Genomic DNA, 15,806 nt, shown 5'->3' with positions numbered 1-15,806 from the left:
AGCTGTGTTGATTACAGCAGCAGCTCTTAGGTGCAAATCTTTACTATCCAGTTGACATTCACAAACACAGATGAGACTTGGACATAAATAGTTCCAATTCCATGCAAGCACCAATCCACAGCTCAGAATACAAAACATCCAATAAAATGGCCCACCAGGCCAAAGTAGATGTGCCAAGTCAGCTAACCAAAGCCAGCGTCAGGAGAGCAGGTGAACTCACACTGACTGTGTGTGCTATCTGTGTTTAGAGCACTGGCTGATTCCATTATACACTTTAAGATGGGTATGAGACAACTCAGCGAAGCAAATAATATCCTTCACATAAGAAAGTTGAGCCACAGCGAGTGAAACCCAATTTATAACAAAACACTGACACCTAGTGTAAAACTCAAAGGAAAAAGATCATCTCGTTCGATCGATGTACGCCACTGAGTGACGGAGGAGGACAGCAGAAACACAAGTTGAGTGTTATTACTCATAACTGACCTCTCTCACGGACCACTACAGATGTCCGTTCCATTAAGATAGGCCACTCATTCATCAGTGATCCATCACCATCACTGAGCCCTCACACAGAGGTGAGACATGAACCATCAAAACAAAGACCTTTGAAACACAAGATAATTCTCTGTAGGGTTTATACTAAGAAGCTGTCTTTTTCCATTAAAAGCACTGCTTTTAATTCAGGATCAGGATTAAGAAGTACAACAATGAAGTCAGGAAGGGTCTATAATATGGACTATTTGAAACTATGAATGGCCTGGGCCTGGAATTAGACTCTTTAGAGCGAATCTTGCATCCAAAGACCACAAAAGACATTTAAGCTTTTTTCTGAGCATGAAGATTTAAGATACATCTTTAACACAGAAATTGTACACATCAGTATGTAGAGTAGTTCAGTAGTAGAACTCAGACATAACTACATTTAAGCAGTACTCAGACAGCTGGGCGAGAATCGCACATGGAGTGGAGTTGCACAAATGTGTGTAATTAAATTGTATACATGAAGCAGCAAAAAACCCTTCAGCCTTGAACAATAATGCCTCCGTCTCGGCTCAAATGTGAGCATTTGCTTCTTGCATAGAACACAAAATGTGTTAAACCTGATTCTAACAAACCCCCATTTTTCTTGTAACAAGCGTGAAGCAGTCGACAGTGTCCAGCGCCATTGTCTAAGAGTTACTTGTAACCACAATATTTCATACATATTGTTTTTATGGGGGAAATGATTCAGTGATGTCAATATACTGTATATTAATATATATTAATGTAAAAACAATATACAGGAAGTGTACATTTTCTGTCAAATACTAAGAAATAGCAACAATTTGGCACTGAGCACTAAAATGATGTATGGTACATGCATGGAATTTTCACTTGAGCATGTGTACATTGTGAAGCCACTCATCACTGAACACACATACACTATATTGCCAAAAGTATTCGCTCACCCATCCAAATAATCAGAATCAGGTGTTCCAATCACTTCCATGGCCACAGGTGTATAAAATCAAGCACCTAGGCATGCAGACTATTTTTACAAACATTTGTGAAAGAATGGGTCGCTCTCAGGAGCTCAGTGAATTCCAGCGTGGAACTGTGATAGGATGCCACCTGTGCAACAAATACAGTCGTGAAATTTCCTCGCTCCTAAATATTCCACAGTCAACTGTCAGCTGTATTATAAGAACGTGGAAGTGTTTGGGAACGACAGCAACTCAGCCACGAAGTGGTAGGCCACGTAAACTGACGGAGTGGGGTCAGCGGATGCTGAGGCGCATAGTGCGAAGAGGTCGCCAACTTTCTGCAGAGTCAATCGCTACAGACCTCCAAACTTCATGTGGCCTTCAGATTAGCTCAAGAACAGTGCACAGAGAGCTTCATGGAATGGGTTTCCATGGCCGAGCAGCTGCATCCAAGCCATACATCACCAAGTGCAATGCAAAGCGTCAGATGCAGTGGTGTAAAGCACGCCGCCACTGGACTCTAGAGCAGTGGAGATGCGTTCTCTGGAGTGACGAATCGTGCTTCTCCATCTGGCAATCTGATGGACGAGTCTGGGTTTGGCGGTTGCCAGGAGAACGGTACTTGTCTGACTGCACTGTGCCAAGTGTAAAGTTTGGTGGAGGGGGGATTATGGTGTGGGGTTGTTTTTCAGGGGTTGGTCTGGCCCCTTAGTTCCAGTGAAAGGAACTCTGAATGCTTCAGCATACCAAGACATTTTGGACAATTCCATGCTCCCAACTTTGTGGGAACAGTTTGGAGCTGGCCCCTTCCTCTTCCAACATGACTGTGCACCAGTGACCAAAGCAAGGTCCATAAAGACATGGATGTCTGGTGTGGATGAACTTGACTGGCCTGCACAGAGTCCTGACCTCAACCCGATAGAACACCTTTGGGATGAATTAGAGCGGAGACTGAGAGCCAGGCCTTCTCGTCCAACATCAGTGTGTGACCTCACAAATGCGCTTCTGGAAGAATGGTCAAAAATTCCCATAAACACACTCCTAAACCTTGTGGACAGCCTTCCCAGAAGAGTTGAAGCTGTTATAGCTGCAAAGCGTGGACCGACGTCATATTGAACCCTATGGATTAGGAATGGGATGTCACTTAAGTTCATATGCGAGTCAAGGCAGGTGAGCGAATACTTTTGGCAATATAGTGTATGTCCACAATCTTGATAGCCGCACACATCTGTTTAAGATAACACGTTCTTTCTCTCTTCGTTTTCCGAGCTATCTCAAAGCTCCTGCGTCAACACTGTAATTCTCAGATAAAAGAGTCGCTGCTCATAGCATTAAAATCTATATCAGGAGAGTCCAGTGACTCACACACAGCACACCATGTTCTCTCAGACACACAAGAACGATAACTGCATTTCAGGATATTATACTCCATTACAATCAAGTAAGGGTGTAACAGAAGACATTATAGCTTTCTTTTCTTGACACAACTGACTGAACATATACAAATAATTTTGCATTGAACAAATTTGAATAGTTAGAAACATTATGTACAGACGTATACTGGATTACACTGGTTATAATAACAGGATATTTTTATGAACCCAGAGGCACATATGTGCTCTGGCTTTACCTGCGTTTGCATTTTGCGGTCTGTCTACCAGGAATTCTCGAATTTTCTCCACCCACAGGTACAGGATGCTCTCGCCAGGATTTTCCCTGCCATGATATAACATCCAGGTTATAACCGTACCATCATAAATAATATTATGATTAAACAACTGTAATAAGCTGTAATAATTTTAATGTGTAATGAGTATCAGTGATTTGTAACATGACATTAACAAGGCAAGCTGCATTTTTTTCCTTAAGAAAAAGCAACTAATTTTAGCTGCTATAACATGTTTTGTTAATATTCTACAGCATTAAATCTAATGATAAGTGGATTAAAAACCATGTCATTCTTTATTAAATAATTACTGGCAAATTACTAAGAGAATGAGACTAACAATTCAGGGATGTGTTGTTATTGGAAGATAATCAGCTTTTATTGCACTTCATCACACCATCCTCCTGCTGATTGTTTTCCAAATGAAATGTTTCATTCTTTAGAAATATTAAGCTCACAGATTTTTTGTAGACCTATCAGCATAGCTGTGAGAGATACAGTTAGACTTACAGATAGATTTCCTCGAGGCTGTTTGACAATGTGATTCTGTCTGGACCTCTTAACCATGCAGCGCTGGAAAGACAACAAAACAAAAACATGATGCAATGAAACCTACCCTCACAAATGAATCACTCGTTACCAGTTTAATTAGTGGTGAATACATTTTGATTCACACAAATGACTAATGATTATGCAAGGATTTAGAGGAATTATTTGCTGAGGACAATAACTTTCCTTAAGCTCTTTCAGTAAACGCAACTAAATAAAATCCACTGACAATCAGCAGCAGTTCTATTGCAGCAAATTACTGAAATGCCCCTTAAGTTCAGACTGTAATTACCAGACAGCTAATTAATATACAATGCATACATGCATTTGCAGGAAGTGTGTGTGTGTTTGTGTATACACCGATCAGCCATAACATTATGAGCAGTGACAGGTGAAGTGAATAACACTGATTATCTCCTAATCATGGCACCTGTGGGTGGGATATATTAGGCAGCAAGTGAACATTTTGTCCTCAAGGTAGAGGTGTTAGAAGCAGAAAAATGGACAAGAGTAAAGATTTGAGCGAGTTTGACAAGGACCAAATTGTGATGGCTAGACCACTGGAGCAGAGCATCTCCAAAACTGCAGCTCTTGTGGGGCATTCCCGCTCTGCAGTGGTCAGTATCTATCAAAAGTGGTACAAGGAAGGAACAGTGGTGAACCTGTGACAGGGTCATGGGAGGGGCAAGGCTCACTGATGCATGTGGGGAGCGAAGGCAGCCCCGTGTTGTCCGATCTAACAGACGAGCTACTGTTGCTCAAATTGCTAAAAAAGGTTATTGCTGGTTCTGATTGAAAGTTGTCAGAATACACAGTGCATCACAATTTGCTGTGCATGTGGCTGCATAGCCGCAGACCAGTCAGGGTGCCCATGCTGACCCCTGTGCACCGCCAAAAGCGCCAACAATGGGCACATGACCACGGAGCAATGGAAGAAGGTGGCCTGGTCTGATGAATCACGTTTTCCTTTACATCAGGTGGATGGCCAGGTGCATGTGCGTCACTTACCAAGGGAATACATGGCACCAGGACGCACTCTGGGAAGAAGGCAAGCCGGCAGAGGAAGTGTCATGCTTTGGGCAATGTTCTGCTGGGAAACCTTGAGTCCTGCCATCCATGTGGATGTAACTTTGGCACATACTACCTACCTAAGCATTGTTGCAGACCATGTACTGAGTGTTATACCCTTTCATGGAAACAGTATTCCCTGATGGCTGTGGCCTCTTTCAGCAGGATAATGCGCCAAAAATAGTTCAGGAATGGTTTGATGAGCACAACAACGAGTTTGAGGTGTTGACTTGGCCTCCAAATTCCCCAGATCTCAATCCAATCGAACGTCTGTGTGACAAACAAGTCCAATCCACCTTGCAACTTACAGGACTTAAAGGATCTGCTGCTAACATCTTGGTGCCAGATACCAAAGCACACCTTTAGGGATCTGGTGGAGTCCATGCCTTGATGGGTCAGGGCTGTTTTGGCAGCAAAAGGGGGACCAGATCATAATAAGGTCATAATGTCATAATGTTATGGCTCATCAGTGTATATATAAAATGTTTCTAAAATGAACCAAAGTTTATTTTGTTGGCACAGAAAGACAGGGTACTTACTTTATTTGGTATATTGGAGGGGAGGAGCTTGGGTAGTCTTCAGGTAGTATGATCTTTTAAAGGCAAAGAGTTAAAGAGCTCATAAACAATAACATGTATGTTGTGTTATACGCTTGTATAGTGTTCAGTGGTAGTGTAATGCAGTCAGTGAGTCTGAGGGAATTATATTCAATTCATAACATTACATCACTGTCTTTGACAGCAGGATTGACAATATAGACTGACTGACATGACACAACTGTTTAGTTTACCTGTAAACAAACTGAACATTTGGGTTCAGAAATATCATCTGATATTTTAATGCAAAAGACCCTGGACGCCTCGTCGATCACACACCACTCGTCCCCATAAATAGAGGAAAGTGCTTCGATTTCTTCAACCTAATAAAGTGAAATAAAAGTTGTCGAAGATGAACAACTTTCCAACACGTTTACAACAAATAATATATATATATATATGTTTCATTTCAGAGTTCACCATATGATGACCTGACCTGTCGCTGCAGATCACAGGCATCATCTGTAGTCTTGTCCATTTATTTTAAACACATTGTTGCCTGTGTAATGAGAACATTCAGGTCTGCTAGCAAATTAGACACCCCGATTAAATCCCAAACAACTCTATACGCCCTACATAAGTGCACTACATAGGATAAGAAAGTGTACCCTATGTAGTGCTATACACAGACCACAGGGAAACATTTGAGATTGAACCGATATCAATAACAGCGACCCGGGAAGTGATTCCAACTCGTTCTCTTGTGAAAATAAATGTACATTTTGTCTGTAGTTTCTTTTCTCGTATTTCTGTCGCCAGTCTTTACTGAAATTTGCTTTTTATTTTTTCTCGATTTTTTTTTTTTTCACGCCCAAAGAGCACGTGCCACCCAACATTTCCGGGATCTGACTCGAGCTTGCTCACGTGGGTTGTGACGTGTACTTGCACGTACTCTCCTGTACTTTCTAGACTATTTGTTAATGTACTTTGAGCACTTTATTGGTTAGTTTAGGGTCAGTAGGTAACTGTGAACACACATTGGTAGACATACATAATAGATTAAACATCACAGACCCTGTAGGTACAATAATATTAGTGCAATAAAAGCTTCTACCTTCATTTAAATAGATTTTATAACAAACACAACGCAAAGTATTTTTGCTGAACAAAGTTACCACAGATAAGCCACCAACTGGGTAGTTAAAAAAAATCAAGATACCAGGGAGTAGGAAACCATCCTGGTCAATGCCACAGTGGATCTGGAGTATGTCCAGGACATGCTGGACATGAGGCATGAATACCCCCTGGATGAGACACCAGTCCATCACAGGGCACAATGCTCACACACATTCATACATCACACATAAGAGCAATTTGTCTTTGCCAATCCTCCTACAAGCACATTTTGGGGTGGTAGGAAGAAACCAGAAAGCCCTGAGAAAACTCCCCACTGATAGTAACCATGTGGTAAACTACAGGCTCTGGATTCATTCACACTACCCTGACCAGGGTAGTGGAAATTGCGCTTATTGAAAGTGGTTGAATCAGCAGAAATGTCACCTTGTGCAGCTGCGATGTGAAGCCACCAAAAGTCCTCATAAGCTCCAGATGTTTTTTCCTAAAAAAAGAGAAAAACATATTGTTTGTTTCTTTCTGTCTTTCTCGCTGTCAAGATAGTGCTCGAGGTATATATATATCACTATTATTATCAACCTGTTGCTTAAAATGTAAAAATTAATAATGTAGCTTGTTTTCTTTTCTGCCAGCGGCAAAACAACACTGGTATGTGATTAATTTTTTTTTCCCCCATTTCATTTCATTGTCTGTACTGCTTATCCAACCTATACTCAGGTCACAGGGAGCCTGTGCCTATCTCAGGCGTCATCGGACATCAAGGCAGGATACACCCTGGACAGAGTACCAACCCATCACAGGGCACATGCACACTCTCACACTACAGGCAATTTAGAGACTCCAATCATCCTAGAAGCATGTCTTTGGACTGTGGGAAGAAACCCACCAAGCATGGGGAGAACATGCAAACTCCACACACACACACACACAGAGCGGGAGCAAGACTTGAGCCCAGTACACTGGAGGTGTGAGGTGAACATGCTAACCACTAAGCCACCGTGCCACCTATGCAATTAATATGATATAAAAAATTTCCCAGGATGACACATATATGGTCTGTGATGATTCTGATCTCTTTCCACTGATAAATAAGATAGAAGTGGGGTTGAAAAAATGTGTTAGCACTGTAGCAATAGCAATACTATGTCATAACTATACTCTGCAGCCAAATGTTTTTTGGACACCTGATCATCGCATGTATGCATTCCCTGCAGAAACTGTTGCCACAAATTTGGAACACATATGTATTTCAATGGTATTAATAATCTTTGTATGCTGTAGCATTACATTTGACCTTCACTGAAATTTAGGGGCCCAAACAAGGTAATTTGGTTTGATAAGGTTGGTGTGGAAGAAAGCCACTCTCAGAGCCCCGAGTGAACAGTACTAAGATGAACTGAACTAGAATGCTGACTCCATACCATCAGTGCTTGATTTCACGAATGCTTTTGTAGCTGAATGAGTACAACCATGCTCCAAAAGTTGAGCATCCTAGTGGAAACCCTTCCCAGAAGTGTGGATATTATTATCATAGCACAGGGGGACTAAATATGAATTCAAGTCCAATAGCTTTATTGTCAATTCAACCACATATAGCTGATGCAGTACATAGTGAAATGAAACAACATTTCTCCAGGACCCTGCTGCCATACAGACAACATATAACATATAGCTATAGAACCGAAAATAACAACACAGAGCTAGGGAGAGAAAGTTTGTCCTAGATACATAGAGTGTTACGTGTGCAACCGGGTGCAAAGACAAGACAATTAAGATGTTCAAAAAGCACATATACACCTTTGGAAAAAAAAAAGAGAGACCACTGCAAAATAATCAGTTTCTTATGTTTTTTTTCTTACAGGTGCATGTATTGGTGAGTTTTGTTTCATTTTTTGTGAACTGCTGACAATATTTCTCCTGAATTCAACATATAACTATTGTTATTTAGAGTGTATATTTAAAGGAAATGACAACACATCAAAATAACCCAAGATCATGCTGTATTTGCAGAGCTTTAATAACAATTAAAGTGGCAGTGGTCTCTTTTTTTTTCCAGAGCTGTATGTGTAATGGTCGGAGCTCCATAAACTTTTGGCCATATAATGTATATTGACGGTATACCGAATAAATTGGCCTTGTATTTTTTTAACATTAATGTATAAGAAATAAGCCAAGCCCAAATAATATCCAATCAGAGAGGAGTATGCAAAGCAGAAGCTTCTTGTCCAATGAAAATAAAGAACCTCCTGAATAATTAATCGTATACCAATGTTGTTCTATTTCATGCGCGCTGGCGCTGACAGAAAAAAAAACAACACAAGCTACATTTAAAACCTGAAGGTTGATAAAAATGGCGACGGCGATATACCTCGAACACTATCTCGACAGTGAGTATAAGCGGTTCGGTTAGGGTTAGTGACAGAATCTGTGTTTTCTGTATTTAAGGGGAAAAAAACAAAAAAAACATCTGGCGCTCATGAGGGCTTTTGGTGGCTTCGTATCGCAGGCGTCTCATTCGAGCTAAGCTACGCTAACTATAAGCCTGGCCTGGTCATATTTAAATATCTGTCGTGTTAGTAAATGTCTCTAAATACATGAACATGATAAACTAGCTAATGACGAAAACCACCTGAGAGCTGACAGGCGAAGGGTTCGCTAACGGAATTTTATAGCGTGTTAGCTTTGCAGCTAGCCAGCCAATATGAAAGTTTTGCGGCGTTCGCTAGCTAGCTACCTGGCTGGAAAACAAACATAGCAAAGCTGTCACTTAAGTAGTGCAATATTTAATATGAATTTTTTTTTCCATGAATAATATTATTTTATTGAAGAAAGTTCGAGTTGGAACAATTACAGACAGCAACATTTTTACAATTGGCCAAATAAAATTGGCCAACTTCCAACTAGCTAGCTAAGTCAGCTGTAAACACAACAGCTGTGCCTCTGCCACAACTAGCTCAGGTTTATGCCAGATTTTTACATTGTTTTAGTCTGTTTGTACGCTGTAACAACTTTCTCATTAGCTTGTTAACAAAACTCTCATTAGGTAAAAATATAAGTGTAGGGAAAAAAAAGAAATAAGTGAAGGAAAAAAAACAAAACAATAACACTGAAGCTGTGAAAGTGGCTGTAAATGCCTGAGCTGGGACTGGGAAAACTTTGGCCCTACAGTGTATGTAGGATAGAAAGATTATAAGTGTGATGTTATACAGTGCCATTACAATTTTTAATAAAACAGAAATATTTTCCAGGCATTGAAAATTTGCCATGTGAACTACAGAGGAACTTCACCCTGATGCGGGAGCTGGATAACAGGACAGAAGGTAAGTAAAGACACGTGTCCAGCAATCTTAATGCATCACCAAACTGAATGAAATTTACTTAGGGGAGATGCTATCATGTAATTAGATTTCAGTTGTTAATTTTGTTTGACGAGTTGCTCACTAATAGCAGTCCTGTTTAAATCAACCTCACAGTAATAACTAAAGCTGTTTATAGATATAAACCAAATTTCATGTTGCTCCATATTGGTGGTGGTGGTGTTTTTTGAATCAATGTTTTCCATTAACCCGGCAGAAAAGAAGGGAGAGATTGATAAGCTTGCTGAAGAGTACATCACAAATGTCCGGAACCTCGCGTCTGAGCAGAGGGTGGAACATCTGCAGAAGATTCAGAGCGCCTACAGCAAATGTAAAGAATACAGTGATGACAAAGTGCAGCTTGCCATGCAGACTTATGAAATGGTTAGTCAATGTATATAACCCTTTTTTCCCCCCAAAATTGAGCAATGTACACCATATTGCCAAAAGTTTTGGGACAACCCTCCAAATCATTGAATTCAGGGATTAGGCTTGGCCCTTTATAGTTCAAGTGAAAGGAACTCTTAGTACTTCAGCATACCAAGACATTTTGGACAATTTCATGCTCTCAACTTTGTGGGAACAGTTTGGGGATGGCCCCTTCTGTTTCAACATGACTGCACACCATGACATGGATGAGTGAGTTTGGTGTGGAGGAACAAATGCAGTTCTAGAGGAATGGTAAAAAAAATTCCCATAAACACACTTAAACCTTGTGGAAAGCCTTCCCAGAAGAGTTGAAGCTGTTATAGCTCCAAAGGTTGGGCCAACTCTATATTAAATTCATGTGTATGTAAAGGCAGACGTCCCAGTTTTGGAATGGCTCGCAGTCTCCGCTCTAATTCATCCGAAAGGGGTTCTATCGGGTTGAGGTCAGGACTCTGTGCAGGTCAGTCAAGTTCCTCCACACCAAACTCACTCATCCATGTCTTTATGGACCTTGCTTTGTGCACTGGTGTGTAGTCATATTGGAACAAGAAGGGGTCATCCCCAAACTGTTCACACAAAGTTGGGTACATGAAATTGTCCAATAAAGCATTAAGAGTTCCTTTCACTGGAACTAAGAGGCCAAGCCCAACCCCTCAATTCAATGATTTGGAGGGGTGTCCCAAAACCTTTGGCAATATAATGTACCTCCAAACACATAAAAATCCACTAAGTTTGATTGTCTTGGATTTAATACATGTTTTATCGAATTTATTAACATGATTTTTGCAGTAAAACCAGTAGTGGCTTAAAAACATTCTGTCTGGATTCTCAATGCTTTTTAGGTTGACAAGCACATCCGAAGGCTGGACGCAGACTTGGCCCGCTTTGAAAATGAGCTAAAAGAGAAGCTGGATGTCAGTGGTTATGAGAGTCCTGAGAGTAGAGCACTAAAAAGTAAGACTTTAGAACAGCAGCTTGTATGATTTCCTGTAAATGATGTGACATGTGCATGTTGTACCCCTGATTAGACCCAGCTTTCCTGTTTTGGGGAAGTGAATATAGCATATTTCAAATCGTCTGAAAAGTCCTAGTGATGTGAACTTTTGTCAATGCCTCAAATACAAATTTATGAATATAAACTCCACTTTAATCTGTGGTTATTTTGTTTCAAATTTAAAAGAAATGGATCAACCAAAAGTTACTTTTACAAGTTTCTTTTCAACACGAATCAGCCAAGATGCATGTGTTGTGTGAGGTGTGCATCATTAGAATTGTCTAGGCAATGTTACAGCTACCAGTTTAGTATCAAACAAACTGCTTGTCTAAGTCATTACCCACAGCTCAAAAGACCTTTCTAAGCATGTCTCAGTAATATACTCCCTATATAATTTTCTAAAATATAAAAAATTCAAATATCAAATTTCTCCATAAACTAGTTTTTAATGGATTAAGTGATTCCAATGTAGCTATTTGTCACTCTTTAAGGAAAAGTATTCATAAGCAAATTGTAAGCATACTTGAGAGGGTTTGAGGCTACTAAGATGCAGGCTTTAGACATTAATCATGTCTTGGCTGATCGACTACACTGGGCTAAGTGGAAAATTTTATTTTTGGCTGAACTGTTTCCCCAGAGTTGGCTGGCATATTGAATATTGTGTGCAGATTGTACTTTTCATCCAGACGCAGCAATTTTTGTGAAGAATGATTTGATGAAAAAGGCTTTGTGGTTTTAATTTCTCTGCACCAACCTCTACATTATGCATTTTTTTTTCAACCACAAATGACAAGTTTGCTAAAGGTTTGGCATCGAATAATTCTATGCAAGAAGCAAATGCTCACATTTGATCCGAGTCTGAAGAAGTATTGTTAAAGCCTGAATTGATTTTTGCCACTTCATGTATACAATTTAATTATATAAAACAAATCCTAATATGATTTTTTTTTTTTTTTTTATTTTTTTAAACACACAATATGTGTCCTACTCATTCTGGGTACTGGGCCACATTACACTTATACAAACAGATCAGCAACTTCTCATGATCATTTATGAGTGTTATCTGAAAGTGAGTGCAAAAAACAGATTGAATATACAGTATATCACCAACAAACCACATGAACAGATCATACAGTGCTCTCTTGAACTGTTCCACATTTTGTAGCGTTAAGACCTTGGACATTAAATGCATTTCATTGGAATTTCACACACTGAGTACTTTATTAGAAACAATTACACATTTATGCATAATGCAAGTAATGTTCACATCAACTATCAAAAAGGGCTGTGACTGCAGTAATTTTGACTGTGGCATGATTGTTGGTGTCGGACATATCAGTCAGTTATTCCTTGTCTGCCACAAACTATTTGAGTATTATTGCTGATTATTGCCACAGACTATTTGAGTATTCCCTTTCTTCTGATATAGTGGAATATTTCCAACATCTTGTGGAATGCATGCCACAAGGAACTGAGGATGTTTTGAGAGCAAAGGGAGGCCCTACCCAGTACTGGTAAAGTGCTCACTGAGTGTATATGTAAAATGCTTACCAATAGCACATTTTGTTAGCAGCAGTGATATGAGATCTGGCCCTCTCTTTTTTGTCCCCTGGTGAAATAACAAACTAATTGTTTTTTTCTTTCCATTTTAATTTAGACCAGAGATTTTAAATATTACATTCATTTAATGGCCTCGATTTGAGCACTTATCTGGCTAGCCTGTGGACTGTATGCTTGAATCCCCTAATCTAAAGGGATTGGTTTCTTTTGATTGTTTTTTTGTAGAAGGAGGTGGCAGAGGGCTTAAGGATAAGCGAGGATCCAAAGGCAGAGGAAGAAAATGCTCAGATGACGATTCACCACGAAAGAAAAAAATGAAAAACAGGTTTAAGGATAAGAATTATTTCATCATCTGTAGCACATAGGGTGTTTTTTTTTCCTGTCAACATTAATAAGCATTTTTTTAGTTTAACAGATTATTTAGAGAGTCTTATGGTTGCCATTTTGTATTTTTCTAGTCCTGATTTCCAGGAGTCCCTCTTGCCAGTGCACCCATCAGACGTCCTGGATATGCCAGTGGACCCCAATGAGCCCACATACTGTTTGTGCCATCAAGTGTCATATGGAGAAATGATTGGATGTGACAACCCTGATGTATGCCTCATTAGTTATTATTTAACATTCAGTTATTTTTATTGTTCTCTTATTTATTATTTTATTATATTTATAAAATGGGTAAAAACATTCTTTTAATTTATGGCTGGGATCTGCTTGTCTATCTGACACAGACCCTAGATTTCAAGGCAAAAGTAATATTTTTCCACAGATTCAGGATAATATTCTCATGAACACAAATGCCATTTATACCACTTTTGAATCTGTGATTCTAACTGGTGTTGATATTACAGTATCTTTGACAGTAGCTTCTAAAAGAGAGGTTTATAGAGCTGCTGATGCACTCATTCTTATGTTATTATTTAGTAACAACTCATTTACAGACAATCTACACCAATCAGGCATAACATTATAAGAACTGACAGGTGAAGTGAATAACATTGATTATCTCCTCTTCATGGTACCTGTTAGTGGGTGGGATATATTAGGGAGCAAGAGAACATTTTGTCCTCAAAGTTGATGTGTTAGAGGCAGGAAAAATTGAAAGGTCTAAGGATTTGAGCGAGTTTGACAAGGGCCAAATTGTGATGGTTAGACCACTGGATCAGAGCATCTCCAAAATTGCAGCTCGTGTGGGGTGTTCCCGGTCTGCAGTGGTCAGTATCTATCAAAAGTATCCTGCCCTGTTAGCGGCAGATCCTTTAAGTCCTGTAAGTTGCAAGGTGTGGCTCATGGAGGCTCCACCTCGCAACTTACAGGACTTAAAAGATCTGCTGCTAACATCTTGGTGCCAAATACCACAGTACACCTTCAGGGATAAAGTGGAGTCCATGCCTCGATCGGTCAGGGCTGTTTTGACAGCAAAGGGGGACCAACACAATATTAGGCAAGTGGTCATAATGTTATGCCTGGTCTGTGTACATCATCTAAAGCTTAACAATTGGAGGAAAAAAAATGCTGTTATTCGATAACAAAAAATGTTGCAATGTTAATTTTCTGATTCTGATAGAAATAAAATATTTTGGGATATATTTTTATAGGAAAATAACCAACTTTTGGTTGTAATTGTACTTGGAAGTGAGCTAACCCATCTTGATTACTTTCCTAACCTAAGTTTAATTACTTAGTAGTAGGCTATAATCAGTAATTATTTCTCTAAAACAATTTATTCAACTTTTTTAACAGTGTCCAATCGAATGGTTTCACTTCGCATGTGTGGATCTCACAACAAAGCCCAAAGGAAAATGGTATGTAAATATCTGATAATAAGCCAGTAAGATTTAAATACACAACAGCTTTTACATTTAAAAATCCTTATTTTAATGAATACTTTTCATTTTCTAGGTTTTGTCCGCGGTGCACCCAGGATCGGAAGAAAAAATAAGATTTCTAACTCTGACTTTTATACATAACTGTATGCATATATATATATAATATATATATGTATGTGTATTTTGTCTATGTGGTAAAATAGGATATTATGTACAGTATATATATCTCACTTTCTATATGACTATGATAAAGGAAAAGAGGGTCACAATGAAACAAAACCTTTATTTTTTAATGTACTTGAAAATGTGTCGTTTTGTTAATTCAAAAAAAAAAAAAAAAGTTGAATATTGTACTGCAAGTAATCCGGTACCTATTTTATTTTTATTTTCTATGGAAAGTGAAAGCTTAAATGTGTATATGTACACACTTCTACTGAATTAGTAACATAGGATTTCTTCCTATATGAAATCAAAGCACCAAATCTTTGCTCTTCATTTTGCTGAAATGTTGTTAATGCACAAAAACATTCACTGCAAAAGTTAAAGATTTTATTTGTAAATGTCGAAGATGCCACTTGCAGCTGTCCTGCTGGATGTTGTACCTTTTAGAGGAAAAAGGTGATTTCACTTGCGCTCAGATTTTGACGTGACTACTTCTGTAACTCCATCCAGATGAACACCAGCTTATCTGTGTTATGTGTGTACTATCATCTGCTGCTTTGGCAGAATCTGACATTTCCTCCGCCAGGATTCGGGTCAGCTGCCCTGCCATGTCGTTTTGTTCATTAAGAATACTCTGGCCATGCGTGTGTCTTATTCCTCACGGAAATAAGAGGACCAAAAAGAAAAGAATCCATAAAGAATTTAGTGTTTCATTTTTAACTGCAAATGCAAATCATCTTTGATGGGTTATTTGTGATGTTTGTATGTCAATCATAAATTAATTCCCTGAATCAATACCCTTATGAGATGCTTTATTACTTTGTAAATGAGTGTAAAGTAAATGAAGCAAAGTGTTTTTTTATGATTACATCCCTACAGTCCTCACGCTGGTCAAAGTGTGAAAATGGTCTGCAGCATGGATTTTATCTACTTTTAACTGAACTAAAAATCTAATTGGAAAAGTTTCTGGTTTAAGTTTAGATTTATTAGTTATTACACCTTTTGTGTAGGGTTTCAGGCACTTCTTTCATTTCACTTCATAAAATCCGGATTTATTAAA

At 39.0% G+C, this 15,806-nt stretch overlaps 2 protein-coding genes across 3 annotated transcripts in view; one reads left to right on the top strand and one right to left on the bottom strand.

Moving 5' to 3' along the window:
• The window catches only part of impact (impact RWD domain protein), a 45,580-nt gene extending 39,643 nt beyond the window's left edge, over positions 1-5,937 (bottom strand). For both annotated transcript variants that reach the window (XM_058401077.1, XM_058401076.1), the window contains exons 1-5: positions 5,782-5,937; positions 5,540-5,668; positions 5,289-5,341; positions 3,643-3,705; positions 3,097-3,182 (exon numbers count right to left, since the gene is read on the bottom strand). In XM_058401077.1, coding sequence (XP_058257060.1) covers positions 3,097-3,182; positions 3,643-3,705; positions 5,289-5,341; positions 5,540-5,668; positions 5,782-5,823 — 373 coding nt within the window. In that variant the 5' untranslated portion in view covers positions 5,824-5,937. The remainder of the gene's footprint in view (positions 1-3,096; positions 3,183-3,642; positions 3,706-5,288; positions 5,342-5,539; positions 5,669-5,781) is intronic.
• Positions 5,938-8,668: 2,731 nt separating this feature from the next.
• ing5a (inhibitor of growth family, member 5a) lies at positions 8,669-15,782 on the top strand. Its single transcript, XM_058401050.1, has 8 exons — positions 8,669-8,806; positions 9,668-9,739; positions 9,993-10,159; positions 11,047-11,158; positions 12,984-13,083; positions 13,217-13,352; positions 14,499-14,560; positions 14,658-15,782. Exons 1-8 carry the CDS (start codon positions 8,770-8,772, stop codon positions 14,695-14,697), a joined length of 726 nt encoding a protein of 241 aa, XP_058257033.1. The 5' UTR covers positions 8,669-8,769; the 3' UTR covers positions 14,698-15,782.
• Positions 15,783-15,806: the final 24 nt, after the last annotated feature.

The sequence above is a fragment of the Hemibagrus wyckioides genome, linkage group LG10 (genome assembly GCF_019097595.1).
Source record: "Hemibagrus wyckioides isolate EC202008001 linkage group LG10, SWU_Hwy_1.0, whole genome shotgun sequence".
NCBI classification, from domain to species: Eukaryota; Metazoa; Chordata; class Actinopteri; order Siluriformes; family Bagridae; genus Hemibagrus; species Hemibagrus wyckioides.
Note: the sequence above shows the minus strand (reverse complement) of the source record. Positions and strands in the feature narration are given on the sequence as shown.